Source organism: Dama dama, chromosome 17, assembly GCF_033118175.1.
Source record: "Dama dama isolate Ldn47 chromosome 17, ASM3311817v1, whole genome shotgun sequence".
NCBI classification, from domain to species: domain Eukaryota; kingdom Metazoa; phylum Chordata; class Mammalia; order Artiodactyla; family Cervidae; genus Dama; species Dama dama.
The window spans coordinates 36857264-36884612 of record NC_083697.1 but is presented as its reverse complement, the minus strand read 5'-3'; the positions used below and the strand labels follow the sequence as shown (position 1 = coordinate 36884612).

General features: G+C 43.0%; 1 protein-coding gene across 1 annotated transcript; it reads left to right on the top strand.

Moving 5' to 3' along the window:
• Nucleotides 1-2567: 2567 nt before the first annotated feature.
• ATOH1 (atonal bHLH transcription factor 1) lies at nucleotides 2568-4595 on the top strand. Its single transcript, XM_061164749.1, has one exon. It carries the CDS (start codon nucleotides 2665-2667, stop codon nucleotides 3721-3723), a length of 1059 nt encoding a protein of 352 aa, XP_061020732.1. The 5' UTR covers nucleotides 2568-2664; the 3' UTR covers nucleotides 3724-4595.
• Nucleotides 4596-27349: the final 22754 nt, after the last annotated feature.

Here is a 27349-nt window from a genome sequence, read left to right as displayed (position 1 = left end):
ATTCCTATATCATCTATTTATACATATTGAAAACCATAAATTCATATCAAAATTTCCAATTCAAATTCAACACTACAGCTTTGTCCATTTCCATGTTTGTAATTCCCTTCTCTGACAGTGAGAAACCTTACTCCTATTTTCCTCAAATGCTTACTCTTTTTTATTAGTCCTTCCATATTTAGCTAATCAGCCTTCCCAGGTGGCCAGTGGTAAAGAACCCACCTGCCAATGCAGGAGCTGAAGGAGACTTGGGTTTGATCCCTGGATGGGGAAGATCCCCTGGAGGAGGAAATGGCAACCCACTCCAGTATTCTTGCCTGGAGAATCCAATGGACAGAGGAGCCTCGTGGGCTACAGTCCATGGGGTTGCAAAGAGTTGGACATAACTGATCAGGCACACACATTTAACTAATCCAGCTGTCCAGCACAGAAAAGAAAGCCCTCCTCTTTCTGCTTAAACTGCCACACGCAATACTCAGCTGCTTCTGCCACTCACTATCCAGACCCTACAGACACTCATATTAGGGAGTGTTTGACATCCCAGGACTGAAAGCCTCTGCAGAGGTACCCAGCTCATGAAACTCAGGCTCCAATCCCTGGGCCTCATGCTCCCACCTCCAACTCAGACGTCTAGACTCCTCTGCCTACCTGATGGAAAAGAGGAAAGCAAGTGTCGGGGGTGGGGGAGAAAAGTGAAGAAAAAGAGGTTCCTCTTCATTCTCAGAGCAAAAGAAACATATTTCACCGTAAACTGCACACACACACACACACACACACACACACACACACACACACATTCTCTCTCTCTCTCTTTCTCTCTCTCTCTCTCTCCATAAAGCTACAGAAGATAGATGATAGATCAATCGATCTATCTATCCATCCATCACTCAAAACTAAATCCAGTCTAGTGCCGGAGATTCTTTTGTCCAGGGAGTTCTAAATGGTAGGTTAGATCAAGTCCCTGTGAATACTAGGGAGAACAACTTTCAGCCATTTTTCGCATTGCAAAACCATGTTCCAAGGACCATTCTCTGCCGGCATTTCTCTTCAGCATCTTTTCCAGAGGACGAAACTCCTTTACGGAGGACAGCCACAGCTAAAGTGGAAAACAGCACTAGCGCGAGCTGGCCGCGTCCCACTGGCTTGAGGAAGGTAAGGTGCAGGAGAGAGCGGAGCAGGCTTGGGCGCCAGCACGGGCATGCCCGGGGCCGGGGCGTTTCTGATTGGTTTTTTGGCATGATTACCCGAGGCCCCAGCTGCAGGCGCGGAGGGAGGGTGGTGTTCACCTGGGAGACAGCCTCGGAGCTTCGCCCAGGACCTCCCGGGTTTCAGCGCTCCGCCAGGCGGCGGCCGCGGCTGGGGTCGGGCGCTGGGGAGAGCACACCCTAACCGATCTGGGGTACAGTGACTTAGGCTGTGGTTTCTAGGTGTTTGCCAGAGAAGCCTCACGTCGTATTAAACTTGGGGCTCCTGAGTCAGGTCAGATCACTCGGGCTTCTTTACCGTGAGGGTGTTCCGAATTGTCCGGAACGCAAGAGCCTGTTCTTTCGCCACCCCTCTCCCCTTGCTCTGCATTTCGTATGAAGTCCTACTGTGGGTGTTGAAACGACACAATATCCCTGCCCTAAAACTACTCTGAGGAGAGTTTTCTGCAGATTGCCATCCTATCTGACCTCAGGGTGTTGGGAAAGGGGAACGGAGACGTTTGGGGTTGGGGTGGAGATTTGGAGTTTGGTACATTCTATAACTGTACCACAACTTTACTTTCCATTAAGAAAGAGACTACATAATGTCGATCTGGAGCGAGAGGTGAAAAATGAAAAACATATTTGGAGACAATTTTTTTAAAAATTCCAACATTCATTTTAAATGGTGGACGTCATTTAGCAATACATGGATACATGTATATTTATACATAGATACATGTATGTATTACATGCATACATACGCCATATTCTATATGAGCGATTTTAAACGTGTGGGCACAAACGGTGCGACCTGCGATCCCAGCGTGAAGAAGCAAAGGGCAAACGGACTTCTCTCCTTTCCGCGAGAGCCCTCCTCGCCCCAGGCGCGTCTAGCTTCGTCCGGAGCCGCTCACCCGCCCGGTGGCTGCGCACTTCTGACCCGAGTCTGCTCGGGCTCCAGCCAAGAGTCCGCTCCGCAACCGCTCACGCACCCCAGCCCTTGGCGGGGTGACACAACATCGGAGTCAAATTACAACCCGCAATTAACATATGAATCTACGAACTTAACAGAGAAGGGGTGGGGCGGGGAACCTGGAGCTGCCGCCCGAGCGCTCCACTAGCAGGAACTTTTCTCCCGGCGTTAAAACTCTTTGATTGGCTGCTCGCACGCGCCTGCCCGCGCCCTCCATTGGCTGAGCAGACACGCGACCGGCGCGAGGAGGGGGCTGGGAGAGGAGCGGGGGGAGACACTCTGGCGCGTGCCGCTTTTTAAAGGGGCGCAGCGCCTTCAGCAACCAGAGAAGCTTCGTTGCACGCGACCTGGTGTGTGATCTCCGAGTGGGTGGGGGAGGGTCGAGGAGGAAAAAAAAAAAAAAAAAAACTAAGACATTGCAGTAGAGACCCGGGAAGGGTTTTTTGGTTGAGTTTGTTTGCCAGTGCCTCCTCCGACCCTGAGCCTCCGAGCCTCTGCAGTGCAATGTCCCGCCTGCTGCATGCAGAAGAGTGGGCTGAGGTGAAGGAGTTGGGGGACCACCATCGCCATCCCCAGCCTCATCACCTCCCGCAGCCGCCGCCACCCCAGCCTCCTGCGACCCTGCAGGCGAGAGAGCATCCGGTCTACCCGGCCGAACTGTCCCTCCTGGACAGCACCGACCCACGCGCCTGGCTGGCTCCCACTTTGCAGGGCATCTGCACGGCACGCGCCGCCCAGTACTTGCTCCATTCCCCAGAGCTGGGCGCCCCCGAGGCCGCCGCGCCCCGGGACGAGGCGGACGCCCGAGGGGAGCTGGTGAGAAGGAGCGGCGGCAGTGGCAGCAGCAAGAGCCCGGCACCGGTCAAAGTGCGGGAGCAGCTGTGCAAGCTGAAAGGCGGGGTGGTGGTAGACGAGCTGGGCTGCAGCCGCCAGCGCGCCCCTTCCAGCAAACAGGTGAACGGGGTGCAGAAGCAGAGGCGGCTGGCGGCCAACGCCAGGGAGCGACGCAGGATGCACGGGCTGAATCACGCCTTCGACCAGCTTCGCAACGTTATCCCGTCCTTCAACAACGACAAGAAGCTGTCCAAGTACGAGACCCTGCAGATGGCCCAGATCTACATCAACGCCTTGTCCGAGCTGCTTCAAACCCCCAGCAGCGGAGACCAGCCGCCGCCGCCGCCAGCATCTTGCAAGAGCGACCACCACCACCTTCGCGCCGCCGCTCCCTACGAAGCAGGCGCGGGCACCACGACCGCGGCGGGGACGCCGCCAGCCTCGGGAGGGGCTCAGCGACCGACCCCTCCTGGCAGCTGCCGGACTCGCTTTTCGGCCCCGGCCTCCACCGGCGGGTACTCGGTGCAGCTGGAAGCTCTGCACTTCTCGACTTTCGAGGACAGCGCCCTGACGGCGATGATGGCGCAAAAGAACTTGTCGCCTTCGCTGCCTGGGGGCATCCTGCAGCCAGTGCAGGAGGAAAGTAGCAAAACTTCCCCCCGATCCCACAGAAGCGACGGGGAGTTTTCCCCCCATTCCCATTACAGTGACTCTGATGAGGCAAGTTAGGAAGGTGTCCAAAGCCCGGAAAACTGAGACAGAAACAAAATCACCCTTTTCCAGTGCGCGGAGAACCCCGCGGTAAAAGATCCCCGTACCCTTTTAATTTTTGCTAAGTGATGGTCGTTGTTTAGCAACGACTTGGCTTCAGATGGCAGCTACATTTGATGGTTTGCAAAAGCCGCCGCTATTCCAAACTTCCTATCGTCCATATTGTTCGGTGAATGCTTGCTGTTAAAAGTTGTGTTTTGTTCTCCCCCAGTCTGCTCCCCCTGTAGATAGATAAGGTTTAATTATATGTACTCATACATAGCAACATTATTCTAGTTCTCTGCTGCCAATACGCTGCTAAAACGTCGAATCTACTTTTCTGTCGCTGGTTTGTGTTTAATTTATTTTATGCCCTGGGCATCCATCCTTGTGTGTTGCGCGCACTCGCGTGTGGCAGAGTGAGTATTCCGAGGTTGTCTCCCAAAATTCATTGTGAAATGCAAAGTTAATGCTTCCAAGGTGAATAAGTTTTGACTATGGAATTGTTGGAAAACAATGAACTTTGAGGTTTATATATTGCATAAGCATACCCAGTATGTATATCGGACCGCGAGAACCTTGGCGTCTTTTCGGAAACTTGGCGCACGCACTTTATCAGCCGCCACTATTGCGGCTCTGGGACAAACTCAACTGCCAATTGCAGACCAGTTTTGTTTTTGTTTTTTTAAATACGGCCACTTATAATCCTTATGCTCTTTGCAAATGTTTGTTTTTAAAAAATAAATAAATAACCTGCATCCAGTAGTGTCAAAAGCATTTGGTCAATTTTATTTTGCTTTAATATCAGAAGATGTATTTATTATTGAGTGTTTGCTACCATTTCTACTTATCTTGACTCATTTTTTTTTTATGTTTTTCTACTCGAGATCATTTTATTTTAATTCAGCAAAGCCAACTGCCATTGTTTTATGTATTCCTTTTGCAAAATGATAAAAATAAACATGAAAATAACTTTCACTTGTCAGTTACTTATTTCATTCTAATATAAGCATGAAAAACAGTTTAAAATGACCTTGAATGTTTGAACTGTCTTCTATTAAATGCAAGTTTATGTGAACCATGAGTTTTGAAGAAAAATTCCGTTATAAACTTTGTAGCATCAAGTAGTACCAGAAATCCAATACAGAAAAGCGATTGGGTCAATAATTAAATGGTGAGATAAAATCTTTCCCAAATTTTCAATACAACTTTGCTTCTAGAATCTTCCCAGGATCTTTCTGTGCTCCTTATTCCCATTCCCAACAACCTCTGCAAGGAGTCTGAGGTCTCCTAGGATCTAGCCAGTAGTGAACTTTACCAGGATTAGCTATTTCGCTTCATAAAAACTTTAGCCATGTTAAAAGCTTTCCCGCCTGCTCCGAAGTTCAAATACACAACCCAAGCTTTCTCTCCTTCCTCCCTCCTGCTCACTCATTCTCTCTTCTTTGTGGGGGGCAGGGGCGGGGTGGGGGGAGTGGGGAAGCCAGTGAGAGGAAAAGAGAACAATGGAAAAGAACTTGACGGGAAAGGGGTATTGGGGCTCATTGATTCAAAAAATAGAAACCTGCAGTCATCCTAGGAAATGATTGTGTTACACTCACTTTTTTCTTTCCAAACTATTCTACTTCTTCCAGTGAAGATGATATTTGCTTTAATCTTGTCCTTCTAAATTAACGCCTACGTAGAAAATGTTTAACTACATTTTTTAGTCAGTGGCAGAAACTAAACAGTGCACTCACTCTCACCTCACCATTCTCAGGGAAAATATATCCTGGGTCTCAGGTTCATAGATTTAGAAAAAGCTAATATGAAGTATGTGTGTAGAAAGCAGACTTTTTTAAATGTTCTTGGCAAATGTGAGAGTAAAACTATTTATTAAAGATTGGGTGAATTTCCACTGGCTAAACTCCGCTGGATTGGAGAGATTGATTTTAAGCCAAATCCTTTGTATTTTGTGTCTACATTGAGATAAATTGCGACAACAGGGAAGCGGGCTGGAGGAAGCGGGGAAATGAGAGAAGGTTAGTTTAATTGCTCCTGAATTCTCTTCTTCCCGCCAGAACCTTGAAAAAAGGAGAGCACCACAAACTGGGTTTGCGGGAGGGAACGAAGTTCTGGTCTTGAGTAGTGAATCGAGGAACAAACTATTAACTGGCCACCTAGGGATCCATGGCTTTCGCCTGAAGCTGATGATCGAGGGAAGTCAAAGACCCGCCAGCTCTCAGAGAAAGTGGTGGCTCGTGACACTTTCCAGAGGCAGAAACAATGCACCTGACCCTTAGATAACCTTTTGCACCCAATGAGTTTGCTGTGCTCCCTGATAAACATCAGGAATCTTCGGACTGTTTAATAAATCAAGCGATTGCTTCTAACACATTTCCATTTCGTTCTCCATCAGCAGACTCAACAGGCATAGACAGCCAGCAAACTTGCAGGATGAACATACACATATTTTTACAGTTGTTCGGCTTGGTTTGTTTGCACGCAGGTGTGGATGGAGAGAGAAGAGGACCTAGAATTGTTTTATCTGTTATGAATCAGTAGGGGAAGGACAAGACTAAGAAAAAATAAAGTTGCAGGTTTTTTTCTCAAAGAAAACAACCTGTATTTCATTTTCCAAAGTTATTTATGCTCCTTTGGTGTTAACCAGAGTTAAAAGACTCTTAAAAGTTATTTCTTTTCTTCTTATGGACTCCTAGAAATTTCAACAGAAATGATACCAGGAACATCTTCCTCCAGATCATTTATAAATGAGGAAACTATTGTCCCTGACTTGTTCCAAAATTACCCAGCTAGAAAATGTCAATATTCAGAACTGGAGCTTTCTACTCCCATCCACTATGTCATGTGCCCACAGATTTTCTCTAAGAAAATAGATGGATAGGCTCTACAGCTATGTAAATGTTCAGGGATCCCCACCCACTGCCCCTTGTACTGCAATGATAGATATTTATACTTTTAAATGTTAGTGGCATTATATATAAAGTGGAGAAAATACCAGCTTCATTCAGTGGAGTCACTTTCCATTTCTTCTCTCAAGAATAGCCATACAGAATATCAGATTGGAAATGCTATATCATACTGATTGAAAAGTGAGGATGAATTCTTCTGACCCATCAAGAGATGCATAAAAAAGCCAACTTACTTTGCGATAAATTAAGTGCTCAAAGTTAAAATAAGGACTTCAACCTCTTTTATTTCCTTCATTCTATTTCTTTCTTTTAACGCTGGCATTTCTTTGAAAGAGATGTCCAATCACATTTCCATTTTAAGGTTCTGCTATGGAGTTTGCATAACAAACGTTTGGCAGCTCGCTCTCTTACACTCCATTAACAAGCTGTAACATATAGCTGCAGGTTGCTATAATCTCATTAATATTTTGGAAACTTGAATATTGAGTATTTCTGAGTGCTCATTCCCCATATGCCAGACCACTCCTGCCATGCTGACTGGTTCCTTTCTCTCCATTATTAGCAATTAGCTTCTACCTTCCAAAGTCAGATCCAAGTATCCAAGATACTAGCAAAGGAATCAACTATGTGTGCAAGTTAGACATGCTTAATATCACCCAAACAAACAAAGAGGCAGCATTTCTTAAAGAAATGAAGATAGATAAATCGGGTTAGTCTTTTGCGACGCTGCCCATGCTTTCTAGAGTTTTATATGCTTTAAACAGCTTGCTTTGTATTTTATCTTACATTCTGTCTTCCACCCCACCACCACTTTTATTTGTGGAGGACTTTGGCTCACCACACTTTGTGGAACTTATTTGATTTCACAGAAAGCTGAAGAAGTTTCTTTTTGGCAAGGGGCAGGTTTAAACACGACTCCACGGTACTTTGCTAACTAGGGGTCCAGCTTGACCAGAAAAAAATGTGGGGTAGTTAATTTCCTTAATCTTAACTAAAGTAGGACCAATGCTTTCTTTAGGCCTTTCTATTGATTGTAGAGATTTAAACCTGAACCAAATAAGCAGTCTTTCATTGAAAGGATATCTTACAATTACTTCTCTCCTCTGTTCATTTGAAAGTTCAAGAAAGACATGATCAACTTCCTCTTGGCAGTTCCAGAGCCCACTTGGAGATGGAAACCAAAAGCAGCAAACCCATTTGGCAATGGCAGTCTAGATTTGTCAACCGCAATCTGGAAAAACCAGCAAGTCCTGGTGAGAGTTAAACACGACCTCTAGTAGTTGAACCGACTGCAGTTGGTCTTGGGTGAAGGGGTGAGAGATGGCGGGGAGAGAGGCTAGCTATAATAAAGGTGACGTTTTCCTCTGTTTTTTGACATAACTCTCACCAGCCACCCTCACCCCAGGCGGAGCAGAGTCCCCGAGAGAACCGCAGACCACGGAGGTGCGGCTCTTCTGCTAGGCCACGAACCAGAAAAGGCCAACGGAGCGGAGAATGGGTTAAATCCTGGGACGCAGGGGCTAGTCCGGGGAGGAGAGACGTCGGGGGGAGATAAAGAAAAGGACAGGAACCGAGAAGCGTGGGGGTGGCTTGCCGTAATGTGAGTGTTTCTTAATTAGAGAGCGGCTGACAATAGAGGGGCTGGCAGCGCTCCTGGCCGCGGTGCCGAGCGTCTGGAGCGGAGCACGCGCCGTCAGCTGGTGAGCGCACTCGCCTTTCAGGCAGCTCCCCGGGGAGCAGCGCGGCCACATTTAACACCGACGTCGGCCCTCCCCGGCCTCCTCCACCCCGGCCCTCTCCGCGGCCGCAGCCTCCCGCGGCCCCCCGCCGGCCGCGCTCGTAGCAGCGGGCGTCTCTCGCCGCCTCCCGCGCCAGGCCCGGGCCCCTCTCCTCCCCCAGCTTCGCAGCGGGAGCCGCCACTGCCCACTGCACCTCCCGGCAACCGGCCCGGCGAGGAAAGAGGCCGCGGCAAGGGAAAGCCGAGCAATGCCAAGGGGAGGGGACGCTGGGGGCCGCGGCGGCGGCGGCGGGCGAGCTGCGGGGTCGTCCGCGAAGAGCCGGGCTGGGGCCGGAGGCACCTGAAGCGGTGAGGCGGCCCCGCGCCGAGGGCCTCGCAGACGCGCTCAGCCACTGCCCGGCCCGGCCTTGCAGGGGAAGATGCGTTCACCTTTTCTAATCAAAGACACAGTTCTTCAGTCCCTCCCTTATGCTTAAAACTCTCTTCTCTGGATACACGGATGCTGTTACAGTTCTTAGAGGTCAAGCTTTGATTGGAAAGAGTGCACGGTCACTGTCTCTCACAATGCAAGGCCGAGACCCAAATCTATGACTTCCTTTCTTTCAGCGCCTTAAGAAAAACAGAACTGAGCACTGTGGTACCAATATTTGAGGCCTCTCTACAACCCATTTCCTATTTCAGTCCCGCTTCCTAAACCAAGAGAGAAATAGAAGAGGTTTTCGCTGCCTAGTCTGCAGGAAGTCAGGCCCGTGACCCAGGTTCATGCTGTTCTCCAGGGAAACCGGAAAATTCCTCCAAAGACATGAAAAACAAGGCTCTCTCCAATACAAGCTTTTGATTTTGTTCTTAGCTTTAACAATTCTGCTAAAAGTGTTAGTCGTTCAGTCCTGTCCAACTCCTTGCGACCCCATGAACTGTATTCCACCGGGCTCCTCTATGCATGGAATTCACCAGGCAAGAACACTAGAGTGGGTTGCCATGCCCTCCTCCAGGGTATTGTCCTGATCCAGGGATCGAACCTGGGTCTCCTACGTTGCAGGCAGGTTCTTTACCATCTGAGCCACCAGGGAAGCCTGACTGAAGAGTTAAGTGACCTAATAGAGGAAATAGTGTTCTCATGCTGGGTTCACCAGGCCCAGCTACTTGTCAGGATGAGGCTGGAAGGTGTGAGGTAGGTCTTAGGTGGCTGTCTTGGGATTTCCAAGACAGCAGATGTAGTGGTTCTTTAGAGCCACTAGCCACTTATTTGTCTCTTTCAGAGGCCTTTCCTCACAATCGGTGTTGCCTTCCTGCCCCTATAGACACTTGGCCTTGGAATGTTGGTGGGGGAAGGACTAAGATTGGGAGGGGTCCTTAACCTGGGGGTGAGGTAGAATTTGAGGAAGGAGTAGGCATCATTTTTGTCTTTGTGTCTTAAATGCCACAAAATTAAGAGAGATCTGAAAACATAGGGCCGCCTGTTGACCAGGAAGGTAGAAGTTCAGTTCTTTTCACTTTTGATAACAACAACCTAACAAAAATATACAGGATTTCTTTTCTTAAAATTTCTTATAACCCAAAACACATTGATTTGGTAGGTCAAAGAATAACTCCAGGAAGCTTCCTACAGCATTCCCAGCTGAATCTGATCCAAATGGAGCCAAGGACCACACCATGAAAAGCACCAACCTACAGGAGTCTATGGTAGACTTCTTACTGACATTGCCTATGGAAATGGACAGAAAAGGATACTAGCCATAGTAACCCCCTTTTGCCTTCTTTTTTTTTTTTTTTATAACACTCATTTTTCCAAGAAGAGAGGAGAAGACAGCTTAGATTATTGAAGCCCATGAACCTGACTTCATTGTTGCTTTCAGCCTATGAGGCCAGGACAATATGCTCCAGGCCTGAGGTACTTCAACTCTAAAGCAATACCAGCTGCCTTTGGCAGCATAAGGACATCAGTCCAGGAGGTGTATGACCTTTGCCCCCTGTCTCCATTAGAAAAGCCAAAATCACAACCAGTGAATGCTTGTGAAAAGCAGGGAGCAAGAATCTTCTTAAGCTACACAAACTCTAAGAGAAGTAGGGAGATAGAGTCAAGTTGTCATGATGCCTTTAAGGTCATTAAATGAAGTTGCATCACTCTGTAATAACTCAGTATGAATTTAGAGGACCACTGACTTTGATGGAAGGGTCACCCACCTATAACCTGAATGAAAAAGTAGTTGTTCTCTTGTGTTGATATTCCAAGAATAAAGAGAAAAAATGGTTTTATTATTTAGGAGGCAATGACCTCATGACTTCCTTTGGTGACTACCTCTCTTATTCTTTTCAAACTCTTGCCCCACTCTCTCTTCTTCATATTCCTTCATCTTCTCCTCCTTTTACTCAATGAATGAGTACTTCCTGGGTGCTGATGGTAGAGTAGTACTGGGGTTCACCAGCCTGAGAGAAACACACACAAAAAAATTGAGCCTCTGCAATTTACAGAACTTAGAACTTGGTGGGATCTCAGAGTAAAACATGGAAAAGAAGCTTTGTGGTACTGTAGGTGAGAGTAGCATTCTTGCTCCAAATGGGTCACCGACCTTTGGAGTCTTATGTTAGCCATCATACTATTTCACCCACAGTTACAAGAGTACCCTGCTCATAGCCTTCGTTGTTTTCCTTCAAAAACAGTAGAGATTCTGAGTGGTTTGAAACCCTCAGTGCTAATCTTCAAATCAACCACAATGCCAGTCTCTTCCTTTTGAACTGACGATACCTTTATTTTGTTTCTTATGAAGTGGTTAGTGAGAGTGTAGTCAGAAATTCATTCCAGAAGAAACTGAGGCTCTGAGAGAGATTAAATGGCCTGCTGAAAGTAACACAGCCTCAGCACTGCAGAGACCATGATCACAGGGGTCTCTGAGTCTAGGATCAGAGTTCTTCCTGCCACATTTCACCTGCCTCAGGTGCATATTTTCGGCCAGTCACCTTAGACCTGCTCCTCCTTTTCTTGGTCAATCTTGCTAGTGATGATAATAGAGATTCCTAAGCTCTTCCACTTTACATTTGCTCCAGAGAGAATTTTCTGGAGATGATCATGGATCAGGCTCCAATATGAGGTGGCAGATTTAAGAGATAACTGTTTAGAATAATTTTTCATTTAGAATGCCAGTTTTGCTCCTCTGATTCAACTGACACTATACACAAGTGCTCTTATTCTGTATAGAAATTCATTTATGTTCTCATCTGGAAAAATCCATCCAAATACTAAATACACATGTAAGTTAGGGAATGAGACAAAGAATGTTATATGAAAGTGTGTCCTGAAGAATAATGGCCCAAAGCGAGTCATTTCACAAGATTGTCACTTTATGTAGGATGGGAAGAAAATGGGGCTATAATTATTGTTTCTCTTGGAGGGTGAAATAAATTAACCTGCTACATTTGTAACTGTGGATACATTCAATGATAGCATACATTTTTTATTCCCCTAGTCTTCTGAGCTTTTTCCCCTTAAACCTTCCTCAAGGTAAACATTTACCGTTGCCTGACTGGCTCAGTATTGAAAAAACATCTCTTTGTTTTGAAAAGTTCTGTTCTCTACATATCAAAAATCAGTACTCCCTTTTATAAATCTTTATTCATTGGTTTTGGGCTTCCTAGGTGGCTCAGCAGTAAAGAATCCAACTGCCAATGTAGGAGATGAAGAAAATGTGGGTTCAGCCTCTGGGTTAGGAAGATCCCCTGGAGAAAGAAATGGTAACCCATTCCGGTATTGGTATTCTTGCCTGAGAAATCTCATGGACAGAGGAACCTTGCAGGCTACAGTCCATGGGGTCACAAGAGAGTCAGACACAAGTTAGAGACCAAAAAATAGCAATTCATTGGTTTAAAGCAAGCTCTTCTATATTGCCTGTGACTTAAGTGCTTTCACAACTTGCCCCCCTCAACACACATAAGGAGTGAAGTGGAGAGTAGAGGTGTTTGAAATGCAGAAAACATTTCTAATCAAAAAAGGAAAGTTTGCAAGCAGTTAAATGGGTCACACTTTAGAATCAAGAAATAAATTTTGTACGTGCCATCTTACCTATATAATTTCCCTCATTGCACCTTCCTATCTGCATCCCAGGACAGCACCTGAGAATTTAGTCCAGAGCCCTTTTTGCCAAGACTTAAACCCAGACTGCCTCTTAACCTGTCCCTCATGATTGTACATGTGACCCACCTGGCCAAACTTCCCCTGCTCTTTTGGACTGTCTCTATACCTCCTATTTCCAGAAAGGGAGTTCAAAGCTGTGACAAAGCATCTTTCTACTTAGCGTTGCTCTCAAAATGACCCTAAGGAATTCACCGGAGGCTAGGAGGCTACTTTCCCAGCATTTTGTCCTATGTGTCTGTCCTTGTCCCTCCAGTGTGTCCATTTTGCTGTCAGCAAAGAGAGGTCTGACCTGCTCAAACCAAGGCCACTGGCCCTGTTTCAGCGTTTTCTCATATGTGCAAGGACTGGAGGGTGGGGCAAGGAGGCATGGTTGCTCAGCCAAAGACTCTATTAATGAGGGAGTCCAGGCCTCCTTCAGGGCTGTGGAAGGGGAGGTAATCTAGTTGGTCCATTTGGGAGAGTCTCTGGAGCAGTGTCCCAGGTGCCAGGCATTTTATATGTAGGTGCCTTTTGGTGGGCCCCTCTCCACCCTCACTCTCTTAGGAAATAAAGAAGAAAATAACCCATCTTGTTAACTAGGACTTGTCCCCCAAATCCTGCTTTCACCTCTGAGCTTCTCTCTTCTGGGTGCCTCACCAGTCCTCCAAGGTCTAGTGAAGATTCATCTTGCTTTCTTTTCTCCTGGGACCTCCAGAGACCCTCTAGATACTCCACTGAAACTGCTATTTTAAAAGGGCCAGCCCCTTGAGCGTAGGCAGCCACGTCTACTTTGACTTTGCCACCATCCCAGTGGCGGAGATATAGTGCCCACGGAGGAAACAAGTGCGAACCAAGGTCACGTAAGCCTTGGAGTGCTCTGCCAGCCACAGAATCCATCCCTTGTCTCGCTTTCTCTTTAAATTAGATGGACTCATCAAAGTGATTGCAGCCGACACCAGAACCTCTTTCTGCCTTGAAAACTCCTACAAGGCCTGACAGGTTCTTCCCTCCTAATTTTGATTTTTGTCCTAACCCTTGAACTCCCCAGGCTGGGGTGAGTGCTCCCACCTGTGTGCCTATGGTCCTCTTAAGCGGTGTCGTTAACTATTTTGGAAGCGCTCTTCGTGAGCCCTCCGTGAGCCCCTCGAGTGAGGGCAAGGTCTTAGGCACCTGTGCAGCCGAGCTCAGAGACCCCCAATATGCCTGTCTGTGCTTTATCTGGAACGATCGATACCCGAGGTCGGTTTTGGAAAGCGGCTTCCCGCGCTAACCGGGTGCGGTGGGGACCTGAAGATGCGCGGCAGCCTCCCGGGCCACACCGCGCGATCCCTGGAAGGCCGGCGCGCCCAACCAGCCTCTTTCCCCCACTTTCCCTCGCTACTTGCGTTTTCTAGAGCCTCTTTCCCTTCCACTCCCAGTCTTCCCTTCCTTTTTATGAGCTCTCGCGGGCTCCACATTCATTTTCTACTTTCAGTAGCCACGTCTCTTTCAATCTGCGCTCCCGCAACCCTTAAGTCATCATTAAGTTCCTTTTCCACTTTTTTCTTCCACCCCCTTCGCCCTCGATCTTTGGTCGCCGGTACTGATCCGTCTTAGCTACTGATCCTTCTTAGCTAGTGAGGTTAGGCGCCCTAACCTCACGGCTCTCCATGCCTCTGGTTTTCCTTCTTGGTCTCTCGCCTCCCGCGGACAGGGCCAACCCTGAGCAGACTCTTCGCTGCCTGGCGAGCAAGACCGCTCCGCCACCTCCCAGCGGCAGGGCAGGAGCAAGTTAACATCTTGCAAAGATGGAAAACTGCAGCGCCTCCTGTAGGAGCAGCTCCCGGCACCGGCCCTGAACCCGGGCCCGGGAAGGGAGCAGAGATGGGAGGTGTGGGTGGGCAGAGCTGGGGAAACCGGATCTCCTGTCGCTGTGACCGGCCCTGAAGGTTTTCTCTCCCAGGGTTTTCTTTCCCCCTCCCCCCTCTCTCCAGACAAAAATACCCAGCAGTGTTTCGTTGGCTGCGCTGTCGACTTCGCCTCCTAATCTCGGTTAAATCAACTCGGGATCACTGATGCAGGTCAGCATCAGCCCATCTGTTTGATCAAGAGTCAGAGATCTCTATTTCTTTTGCGGTCAGAATTCTTCCCCGGGGCAGGCACCTTGCTATAGTAACCTTCATTTAATACTTGCATTATCGTTAGCATCTGAGCTCATCAACATGTCTTTGGGAACGATCCCTCCTCCGCCAGCCTTTGGGACTCGGGTTCAAGGAACACCTTTTTCAAATTCACCTTGACTGCAATCTAGAGACCTTGGAGGTACTTTTAATACCAAATAGCCACTAAGCAATACTACAGTTTTCAGGATGATTTCTCTCTAAAAACAATCCTCAGTTCTTTCTGTACCACCCCCCCCCCCCCCGCGCCCCCCGCTTTTGTACTCTTTTCAATTTATTTTCGCCTAGGCAATAAATGAAATTCTCCCAAAGACTCTCTTCACTCAATGAGAGTTTTTGGTCCATCAGGCTTGTTAACAGGTTTGCAGGACACTTATAAAGAACAAAAGAGGAAATGAGATGAGCCATTCAGAACTCTGTCCTGAAGTTTACCACGGTAATTGATCCTTTCACTAGGTCCTCCTGAATTTTTCAGCAGTAAACTAGTTTCATCTCTAACAGATGGTTTCACCATTAGATGTTTAACAGATAGCAGAAGATTTACATAATTTCTAAACTTACACCATAAGAAAGATAAGAATGAATACTTAAGACATTTGGTTAAAATAATAATATTTATAGAAATCAGGAGAGGGAGGGAGATAGAGCACACACACTACTGCAAACTTGCAGAAGGGATTTGCGCCTGTAGGACTTGAGGTTGCTTAATGTCTGCTCAAGTCTTGAGGTATTCACCAGGACAGCTGGCAAGTAGGGGGTTAATCATTACAGAAAACGATGCATCATATCTTTCCAGTTTGCTTTATACAGAAGGGCAGTAAAGATTTATGCTTCAGGAGAAGGATAAAACTGATATTTTCAGAGTGTGGCTGGCTCCTTTGAAAGCTTAATATCTAAGGAAATGTAGATCATCTATGTTATGGAACATCCCTTGCTCTCCCTAAAAGAACTATGACTTTGTAGAAAATTACCTTGATATTCCTAGGCTATGTGAAAACTTCTTACGTTTCTGAAAAGTTCTAACATCTAATGCTTGTAAGAATATTGAACTACAGCTCAGTGGTAAAGAACCTGCCAGCCAATGCAGGAGAAGTGGGTTTGATCCCTGGGTCAGGAAGATCCCCTGGAGAAGAAAATAGCTACCCACTCCAGTTTTCTTGCCTGGGAAATCCCATGGACAGAGGAGCCTGGTGGGCTACAGTGCATAGGGTCACAAAAGAGTTGGACGTGACTTAGCGACTAAACAACAATATTTTTAAAAGAGAAAATTCTCCAGATAGTTCAATTAATTAGGTAATATTGCTTGGCTAAATTAATTTCCTTTCTTGCAGTGCTTAGAAAGAGAGTGTTTTATCCTCCAATAGTCCTAATTACTGTTAATCACATTTTAATTTAGATAAATTTAACAAATGCTTTTTTTTTCCATAGAGATGATGCTTCTTTCTTATATTTGAGGAAAATGATTCATGGATATAAATAAGATAGGTATATCTTATTACTATATATCTCTCTGGCATTGTGTTTTCCAGTTCCAGTAAAACCAGGTTGAAAGCGTGTTCTGTCACCAGCTAGTTATTAACAAAAACAGTATTCATTGCCATCCTGGTTTTAGGCAGCATCTGAAGCTCCCTGCAGTTCTATCCTGTGATTATTAACTCACTTCCCACCAGTATCTTATACAGGCCCATTATCTACTGTCAATATTTTTATAGCCTATGAGGAGAAGTCCTGCTTACTTCCTGTTAGAAGGGAGGGAACAGGGGTTTTTCTTCTTTTTTTAAGTAGATAAATATGTACTCTACAAATATGTTTGACTGAGGAGGTAAAAAGGGAGGGAAAGGAGAGCCTAGCATCTGCTGTCTCGCGGGCTCATTGTGTGGTTAATAATTGCTCCAGAATAGTTTTACAGGGTGTAGGCTTTCAGAAACAAGGGTTACTGAAAGATCCAGGCCTGAAAATTTTTTTCAGTTCTGTTCATACACCAAATCCTAGACAGTAGGTAAGGTTTTTGTAATTGTTGATGTTGTTTTAACCAACTTACCTCAGTATAAACCATTTGCTTTTCTTGCTTTGAGAAATCTCTTAAGGTACATTTTCCTGAAAGGAATGAACTGGTGTATGGTTTCCTCATTCAAGATAATGGAGCTTCAAAATGTAACAACTGTCACAGGGCTATACTATGAATACAAGCTTAGTATTGTCAAGGCTCTACTTTGTATAAATAAACACTTTTTAAAGAGTTTATGCAAACATGTCTTTAGCTCAAAGTATACTTTAAAAAGTGACATTTATAACCTACCTGTATTATCTCATGACTACTCTGATCAACTAAAAGACTGAGGCAAATGATCACAGATAAGGGATAACAAGAAATATTGTGGTGAATCATGATATTTTTAATATAAATTGACACATAATGTTCCACTTTGAAAATTTTCAAGTTGAAAGTGTTTCTGTCAAGAATTAGAAGACTCTGTGTTTAGAATTACATCTTTTTAAAAGAGCAGAGATGTGAAGTCAGTCAATCCAATTTTCACTCCTAGTTTTCTCATTAATTCTGTGCACCTAGGGCAAAGTATTTACCTCTGTAAGCCTCAGTATCCTTATCTATATAGGAGGAAAACAACTTAACCTGAGCTTCCTACTTTATAGGTTGTTATGAAAATCATATGAGATCATATATGTTTATATATGTATACATGTATATTTATTATATGTGTATATGTATATGATAACACATAGGAATCATATAAAATAACATATGTATCAGTCAGGTTAGGCCATGTTATGCTGTGGAAACAAGATAAAAATCTCAGTGATCTAAGCAACAAAATTTTATTTCTTGTTCAAAATAAAAAACTATAACAAGTCAGTTAGGGCTTAGCTTGTTATCTCTTAGGAACCCAGAATGACACAATAGCCATCATCTCAAACATTGTTAATACCCAGATACAGATGGAAAGAAGGGTCTAGAAGCAATTATATCATCTGCTTGGAACTGACACATATCACTTAAGTTCCTAGTTCATTGACCTGAGCTATTCACAAGGCCCCATCCAACCACAGCGAAAGCCTACTGTGGAGGAGACCTGGGACTGTATAGAGGACAGCATTAACTACCACCACATTTTGTGGGAGGAAATTGTAAATGGCAAAGTGCTTTACAGCTGAAAAGTGTAGAAGTAGACTGAGGAGTTCTAATAATTAGAGTCAACATGAATTCATTTAAAATCAGCACCGGTTTGTGATTTAACTCTCTAAAGTGAACTTACTTGGAGGTTATTAAATTAAATGGTATGGATACATTTCCTTGGAGTTACAGAAAACATTGGCCCGGAGCTTCCAGAGATGAAGCTTGACATTTTACTTGACCCCAAGTTAGATCACAGTTTTCCTAACATATAGGTCTTTAGACATTCACTGAAACATCTAATTAAAAAATATATACAAGTGTGATGCAACAATAGAATCTGTTTCTGTGCTCTTGAAGGAGCAGATATAGTCATAAATAATTGCTGTATATATCATTTGTGGATAAACCAGTCATTTTCAAGACTAGCAGTCAGATATAAGGGAGTAAGAAAGAGCCAATTTTAGCTAATATTACAAAGTGGAATGAATATATTAAAGTGCCAATAACTGCTCTTTTGAGAATATTTTTCATTTTGAAATTATGTCTCAATTCAGGTGGACTCATTTTGCTTAAGATTTTAGAGCTGGGATTGCAAATTGCTGAGAGATGACGATGACCTGGGGCTTCCCTGTTATAGCTCAGTGGTAGAGAATCTGCCTGCAATGCAGGAACCGCAGGAGACATGAGTTCCATTCTGGGTGGGGAAGATCCCCAGAGGAGGGCATGGCAACCCACTCCAGTATTCTTTCCTGGAGAATCCCATGGACAGAGGAGCCTGGCGGGCTAGTGTCCATGGGGTCTCAAAGAGTTGGACACAACGAAAGCAACTTAACATGCATGACGATGACCTGGATCAGGTAAATAGTGTGAATGGTGAGGACCTGTCAAATTTTGACCTAGTATAAATGTATAGACAACAGAATTGGCTGACATATGAAAGTGAGATATGAGGGAAAAAAAGAGGTATGAGCAATTGGAGGAATGGTGTTGTCATTAGCTGAGATGAGAAAGAGCAAAAGAAACAGCTTGATTTTGATGGACAGGAGGATCAGTTTGGACACGTTAAATCTTCTTTAAGGAGCTCTTAGTGACTTAACTGCAGAGTATCAAGAAGGATGAATCTGTTTAAACAAAAATAGAATGAAGTTTAATTAACTTTAAAGAAGCAGTAGTAGAGAGAAGTCAGTGTATCATTTGTTGTTGTTTTATCACTAAGTCATGTCCAACTCATTGCAGCCCTATGGACTGTAGCCTACCAGGCTCCTCTGTCCATTTGATTTCTCAGGCAAGAATCCTGGAGTGGGTTGCCATTTTCTTCTCCAGGGGATCTTCCTGATCCAGGGATCAAACCTGTGTCTCCTACATTGGCAGGTGAATTATTTCCTGCTGAACCACCAGGGAAGCCCAGTGTATCATTAGGAAATCTGAATTCTAATCACTTAATATTTAGGCATCTGGGTTCAAATCCTGGCATCTCTACTTACCATATGGTGTGACCTTGAATAAGTTATTTAACCTCTCTAGAGAGTTTTGTCTCTTCCTTTGTCAAGTGAGTATAATCATTTTACTACTTTATAGATTTATCCATATTGTGGGTTTAACACAGTGCATTGCACATGATGAGCAGACAGTAAATATTTGCAAATATTTTCCAAAGCAATAACATGGCTTGTCTCTTTTACTAGACTTGAGAGATACAGAGATATCTCTTATTCTCCCTTTATTTGCTAGCCCTAGCAAAACATTTGAAATAGAGTAACTGTTAAATTAAGTGAGAACCTGCAGCTGAGTGGAGCTAAGAAAGGCTGGAACATGAATCCCTTCCCTAACACTGGCCGTTAGTCATTGTTCTCACTAAATGCTGGTAGTAATGATGGGAACAGTTTTATATAGGCCATAGAGATTGAATAGATCTTTGACTATAGAGTTGTAAGGAAAGTTATGTCAGGTAAAAGGAAGAGCTCCCTAAAAAGCAGAGAGATGGAAACATGTATGATATTCTCTTAGCTCAGATTCCTCAGGAGTTAATTAAATCTCTGTTATGGCCTAAATATATTACTCCTGTATATTTTCACACAAGACTGGTACCATCAAGATGGAAATATAAAAGAAACTGAATCAGAGTAAGCTAAAAGGATACCACCTCATGGTATAAAGAACTCACCTGGGAACTGGGAGATCAGAGCTCTCCTCATTTCTGTAATAAGCATGGACTCCTTGAACCTTGCTTCCCTGGTGGCTCAGATGGCAAAGTGTCTGCCTGCAATGTGGGAGACCTGGGTTTGATCCCTGGGTTGGGAAGATCCCCTGGAGAAGGAAATGGCAACACACTCCAGTACCCCTGCCTGAAAAATCCCACGGACGGAGGAGCCTGGTAGGCTATAGTCCATGGGGTCACAAAGAGTCAGACATGACTGAGCGACTTCACTTTCCTTTCCTTTCCTTGAGCCTTAGTTCTTACATCTACTCAAACTTACAGGCTTGTTGTGAGGATCAAATGAAATTGTTCATGTGAAATTCATAATAAAAGATTAACAAATACAGAACAAATATACAAAGTGAGGAATGATGATCAACAGATAAATATCTTTGACATGTATAGTAATAGTATGTCCAAATTAACTTGAATTGAAGATATGTGTAACGCATAAAATTATAAAATTTTTAGGAGAAAATCATTGTGACCTAGAGTTAAGCAAAGAATTTTTAGAGTTAACACTAAAAACATGATCTATAAAAGAAAGAAAAACTGATAGATTGGGGTTCATCAAAATTAAAAGTTTTGCCTGGCAAAAGATACTATTAAGATAATGAAAAGATAAAGTAAAAGCTGGAAGAAAATACTTGTAAATCATACGTCAAATAAAGTATATTTGTGCAGAATATATAAGAAACTCTCAAAACCCAACAATAAGAAAAGAAACAATTTAAAATAATGAGTGTGATGAAATTATTCTTCATGCTGATTGTGGGAATGGTCATATGAATTCATACATGTGTTAAAACTCACAGAAATGCACATAGAAAGTCAATCATTTTTCATTTAAAAAATAAAATAAGAAAGGGAGTGCTTAAAATAGTAATTGTGATCCTAGAAGAATAAAACTACCAGAGAAAGTAAATGAAGAAAGTTGGTCAACTCATCTTGATGATTCAAAGTGTATGCACTATGAGTACTAAAGAGAAATTGTGTCATATATCATGACTTTATTGTCATAACTCAGACCCAGTGAGAGAGGACAAAGATTGGAGTCAAAGTCTAGAACATAATGCTTTTTCATCTTGAGGGTGACATTGCTTGGAAGAATCCAGGTTTTAATAATAGATTGGCCAAAATATACATCATTGTAATTTAACACATAAGTTCTAAGAAAATAGATTTTACCAAAATCTCATGATTAAAAAGAATATAGAAAACAAAGAAGAGGTTCAGAAGAAACACACCCAAATGGCAATTAGAAAACGAGAAAAGTAGAAAAAAACATTCTGTATTATATTCTTTTATATCAAAGGGGGTGTGTGTATGTGTGTGTGTGTGTACACTTGCTTTTTCTCTTACCAAACTCTAAATTTCTTGAGTAGAGGAGCCAAGATAGATGAGCCTTAGAGGTGGCAATCTTGTTAGGAGTATGAGGTAGAGATGGAATGTTCCTAATAGGATATGTGTGTAAAGTACTTTTAAATGCTGGATATAGTGCTTTCCTTAAAATTGTATGCTTATTTGGGATGGGAGATGGTGGATAACAGATATTGTGGTAGATCTAACCACAGTCTAACCACCTACTGACACTGTCAACTATGAGAAATATCCTGTTCATGTTTGTACCCCTTGCAACATTGAACATACTGACTGCTATTCAGTAAATGCTTAATTAAAATTGTTCATTTGCAATTGAGTAGAATCCTTCCTCCAATTCTCAGTTGTTATCCTAAATTGTCCAAGAAAATCAGGTCCTTTGAGATAGGGTGCAAAAGATGTTAAGGAAAAGGTCAATCACAGAACAGTTCTATCCCTTGTGCCAAGTATTTAAGTAACTCTGGTTCTCAATTAAACAAAGAGACTGTTTGAGGTGAGTGCAGAAAACTGAATTTTCCACACCCTTAGAAGAAATTTCAACTGCATGAAAAGCACGGCATCTTAAAATGTTCTAGGCTGATATTTACTGGCCAGACTCCTCAGAGAAAAAAAGCTTATTATATTAACAAAGACATTTTATTTTGAGGGTGAATGTGATTGTTACACTAGAAGTCACAAAAAGTTAATCAATTATAATCCCAAGTTAAAATTTTTGAAACATGAGTACAATTTTTAATCAAGGCATTTACTGAAGTATGTAAGTGAAGGAAAAAATGACCTTTGGATCTGTCCTGCTTTGCCTGGATGATTAATTTCAATTTTTTTTTTTTGCTTTACACACCCTGCCATAAACTTTTTTATTTACACTTTATTGTAACTGACTTCATGTCATTTGCTCTTGCTTAATAATAATCGGTTAACAGCAAGTGCAGGTGTTCTCAAGGATGTGGCCCTTCCAGAGAGTGGTACTAAACAGTTTTTTTGAAAAATCATTATAAAAAGCATAAAGATAAAACTCTCATTCCAGTGTCTGGCCGGGGAAAAGATCTACCTATGCAAAGAAAGTGTCAAGAATGGAGAAATTGAACAGTAAAAATTAGTAGTAACTTACCTGTTCTAAATTTATTTTTTGCCCTTCTTCTTAAGGTTTGCTCAGTCACACCTAATGGTGGCCACCCTAATTTGCCACCCTGATTAATGGCTAGCACCCTAATTTTTACATGGTGACTGTTCTATGTTTTCATGTTATGTTTAGATGTTAAAAGTTATAATCAAACTTTTGGTTGACTTTCTGCAGAGTTTAATTACTGATTTTCTGAGATCATGACACTAATCCATTTTCCTACCCTCTCACCAATGAGCAAAATTATTTCTGCTTCCCTACTCATGTTAGAAGTACATTCTCTCTCCTTTCATTATTTCATTTCACACACTTGGGTGTCAAATTCCTCCAAACTGTGATCCACTTCCATCTTCCACAATTTCTCAGTCCAGTCTCCTGGCCACATCAGCTTCTTTGGGATGATCTGAAGCTATCCTGAAAGGTTGCCCCCATTCTTCTCTCAGTCTTTCCTCCCACTAAATTACCACCATTATGAACAATCCTTAGATTAAACAAGGAAGATTCTAGGATGGTTAGGAATTAATGAGTAATCTGGGAGAGCCTGTCTAGCCATTAGAATATTGACTTGGATTAATTTATTAGCTATTTAATATCCTGAAGGCATGACATACAGAAGCTAAAAGGAGAGGCTTAAGCTAATATGATTCTCAGATCAACAGTGAGGCTCCGGATTAAAAGGAGATGCAGAAAAAGGGGAGAGAGAGAGATGAAGATAGATTGAAAGAGAGAGTCTTAGTTGCTGATGGTTAGGATAATGTGGGGCTTCCCTGGTAGCTCAGCTGGTAAAGAATCCGCCTTCAATGCAGGAGACCCTGCTTCAATTTCTGGGTCAGAAAGATGCCCTGGAGAAGGAATAGCTACCCACTCCAGTACTCTTGGGCTTCCTGCTGGCTCAGACAGCAAAGAATCTGCCTGCAATGCAGGAGACCTGGGTTTGATCCCTGGGTTGGGAAGATCCCCTGGAGGAGGGCATGGCAACCCCCTCTGGTATTCTTGCCTGGAGAATCCCCATGGACAGAGGAGACTGGTGGGCTACAGTCCATGGGTCACAAAGAGTCAGGCATGGCTGAGCAACCAAGCAGAGCACAGTACAGCGAGTAATGGTGATAGTTGGAGGAGTAGCATCATTATAGAAGTAATAGAAACAATTGTCAAAAGGAAGGCAGATTCTACTGGACACAAAATGGAGGCCAGATGGATCTTCGGAGTGTTTTCATTTGAGAAAGCCCCTCCATCTAAAATCTCAACCCTAATAATCTTAAGACCATTCACTCTGTTGTTATTTTTAAATGAACTTCTTTGATTGCAGGCAATTCCCTATTTAAAGTTAAACATCCTGAGGATATTGTTTATTATGCCAAAATATTCCATTGATCCTTAACTTTACTTTTTAAAATTAACCAATTAAAAGAAATTCCACATATAATAGACAAATTAATTAAGATGCTTTTGCAAGGAACAGGAAGTGTCCTTTAACATGATTAACCCACTGAAAAGTACATATGGGCTCACCTAACACAGAAGCTCTGCAGTCAGTGAGGGTTTGGGCATGAGCATTTGATAAACATTTTCACAATTTTGTGAGGCATCTTCATCTCATCCTCTGCAGTTTTCTCAGCTCTGTCCATCAACATGGGTTGACTGTTCTCAGCTTGGTGTCCCTAATGCAAACTATGTAGTTCTCAGCGATTCACAGCACTGCCTGCCTCCTTATTCACATCCAGAGGAAGAAAGTATGTTTTCCCCAAAAATAAAAGAGAAGTCTTGGGTTCCACATTGATTGGACTGAATTAGGACATACACTTACTCTTGGACTAATCATTTTCTCAAGAGAAATGATATTACCTTTAATGACTTAGAGTCTATCTGTGCTACAGTGAGAAGAGCTCAACCATAGGGGAGACAAGGACAGTGTTCACTCCGCTGACCTCATGGTAGACTTTAATAGATGGAGAGAGGGGTCCAAACCTTGGACATTCACTAAGGGTAGGCTTGAGTAAGTTCTTTTACAGCTAAGTCCTATTTCACAGAGTATCTCCTGAGGACAGCAGGCATCCGGCAGTGTAGGTGATGCCATGACAGGAAAGGAGATCCATAAATGGCATGTTTCACTATGGAACTCATCCTTTTTCAGCACTGAATTCATGTCATGGATGCAACCTGCTGCATTCTCGGCATAATGACCAGGGTGATTGTTCTGGGTCATTGAAAATCTGTTCATCTACATCTACAGAGAAGTTTCACTTGTCAGTCCAGTCCAGATCCTTCTGGTAGATTGTGCTGATCCTCCGCACAGTGGGGGAAATCACCACCCCGACCATGACCATCACCCCCCCACCCCCATACAACCCTTTTCCAGAAGATATCTCTTTGGTTCTGAATATAGTTCTACAGGGATTCTGCCTTTCCTTCTAGTCTGAAATTAGCATATTTCCATATCACATTGAAGTTAGTTAAAGGTAACTAGGTGGCTTTCTCTTACTTCTAAAGAATTTTACCCTTATATCATCATAGAGGCTTATAATCAAGCTAAACAAAGTTAGAAATCAAAATTGTTTTGCTTTTAAACACTTCATTTGCCAGAATAAATCCCCAAAATAATGAATGTTAGTACTTTTTTTTTGCTAAATGGAACAAGCTCAACAGTGGTTTTATCCTCAGGCTGTGAGAATCACCTGGGTGTATGCCTTGATCTTTCCTCAGATGTCTTAGATTTAATTATCCAGAATGATAACTGGGCACCAACATTTTCTAAAATGCACCTTTTGAGATATAATTCATTTATTATAAATTTCACCCATTTAAAGTAATATTTATTGCATCCACAGAATTGCATGCATGCATGAGTGCTATGTGGTTTCAGTTGGATCTGATTTTTTGTGACCTTATGAACTGTAGCCTGCCAGGCTCCTCTGTCCCTGGGATTCTCCAGGCAAGAATATTGGAGTAGGTTGCCAGAACCTCCTCCAGGGGATCTAATCAACCCAGAGAAAGAACCCATATCTCTTACGTCTCCTGTATTGGCAGGCAGGTTCTTTACCATTACTGACACCTGGGAAGCCCCCAAAGAGTTGAGGTATCTACATTTAAATGTCCCCCAAGAGTTCTAATGCTTGGATAGATAAGAGCTGAGAACTACTGAGCTAAAACTAATTTTTAACCTTTGAGACAACCTAATAATCACCTGAACTGTAAGTTAAAAATTATTCTAAAAATATTCCAAAATTATGTAGTTTTAACAAATTAATATACTTTATTTTTTTAGAGCAGTTTTAGGTTCAAAACAAAATTGAATGGAGAGTTACAGAGCTAAAATTATGTTTTTGAACTATCAAAAGCTCTAGTTTAATTGGCATTTTTTGTCTGAGAGGTAAATAGAAAAGTCTTTAATAATGTTCCATGTTTTCTTAGGAAAAAATTCATAAAATAGTTATTCTTCTCTTAGAGCTACTTGGTATTCATTTAAAATACAAGGTGAACTAGAATAAGGTTTTCTCTCTTTTTTAAAAATCTATTTTGAAACTTATTGATTGACACTTTCCTGGCTTTCTTTTATTGGAGAAATAAAGCACTCAAACAAAATTTTGGTGATAAATAACTGAAAATATCCAATATTAATCTAATTCCTATACACTCTTTTCTACTTTGCTATAAAAGATTAAAAAGTATTGTGTATGCATGTATATATGTATGTATTCAAACGATATTGTCATTTGCTTTGAAAGAAGTATTGATCATCCTCAGCTAAATTTGATTTACAGAAAACATTTGTGAACAGTAAAGTTTTGATGTGGACTATTTAATATGAACATAAAGTGTGATCTAAACTGTCAGAAAGAAAAACATAAATACACTAGCAGTTTCCAAACCATAATAAAGCAAATAGAAGTTTGAGTAGCCATTTGGTGAATTTAGACTGTATGTGTGTGTGTGTGTGCGTGCACGCTCAGTTGTATCTGACTCTTTGCAAAGGTATAGTCAACTAATTAAATTCAGGCTTCTTAGCTCCAAGAGAAAAACCTGCCCCAGGTTGCTGTTACTTCTTCAGTTTGGGTCCCAGAAACTCATGGAACACACCTGAACTTTACCCACAGCCTGAAGCAGAAACTGCCTACTAACAGAGAAACCCATAAGTGAGAGGTAAATGTGTGTATTGTATGCCACTGAGAGTTTGTGATTATTTTTACACAGAAAAAGGGAAAACAGAACCATACACTAAGATAGGGAATAACAGCAGGAAAAATACATACTTGGTGGGGTGGGGGTGGTGGATAGAGAATGATACGGATGGCAGTGAGCTCAATTCTGAGCATATTTAATATGAGGTGCCAATGGAATTTCAAATAGTGATATGTGAAGGCTGAGGAAGTCATCTGAACATGTTTCAGAGTAAAAGCCATGGAAGGGAACAGGATCTTTAGAGGAGACAGAATACATATGTTCATACTCTCACGACATTACTCTTTTTATCAGTTTATAATTCTCCTCTTGTACCTCTTTGCCCTTTTATTAACACACACACACACACACACATGCGCGCACACACACACACACATCTTTCCCAGGTGGCACTAGTGGTAAAAAACGTGCCTGCCAATGCAGGAGACACATAAGAAATGTGGGTTCAGTTCCTGGGTTGAGAAGATCCCCTGGAGGAGGGCATGGCAACCTATGTTCTTGCCTGGAGAATCCCACGGATAAGAGGAACCAGGTGGGCTACAATCCATAGGGTTGCAAAGAGTCAAACATGACTGAAGTGACTTAGCATGCACAAATGTAGTCCTTTTCTCCCGGAGAATTCTTCCCAGTTAATCACAACAGATAAGATTCAGGGGCCTTTGTCACATTTTAAGAC

Excerpts from the sequence above, each read along its gene's own strand:
- ATOH1 (XM_061164749.1), top strand. The coding sequence starts at position 2,665 with ATGTCCCGCCTGCTGCATGCAGAAGAGTGGGCTGAGGTGAAGGAGTTG.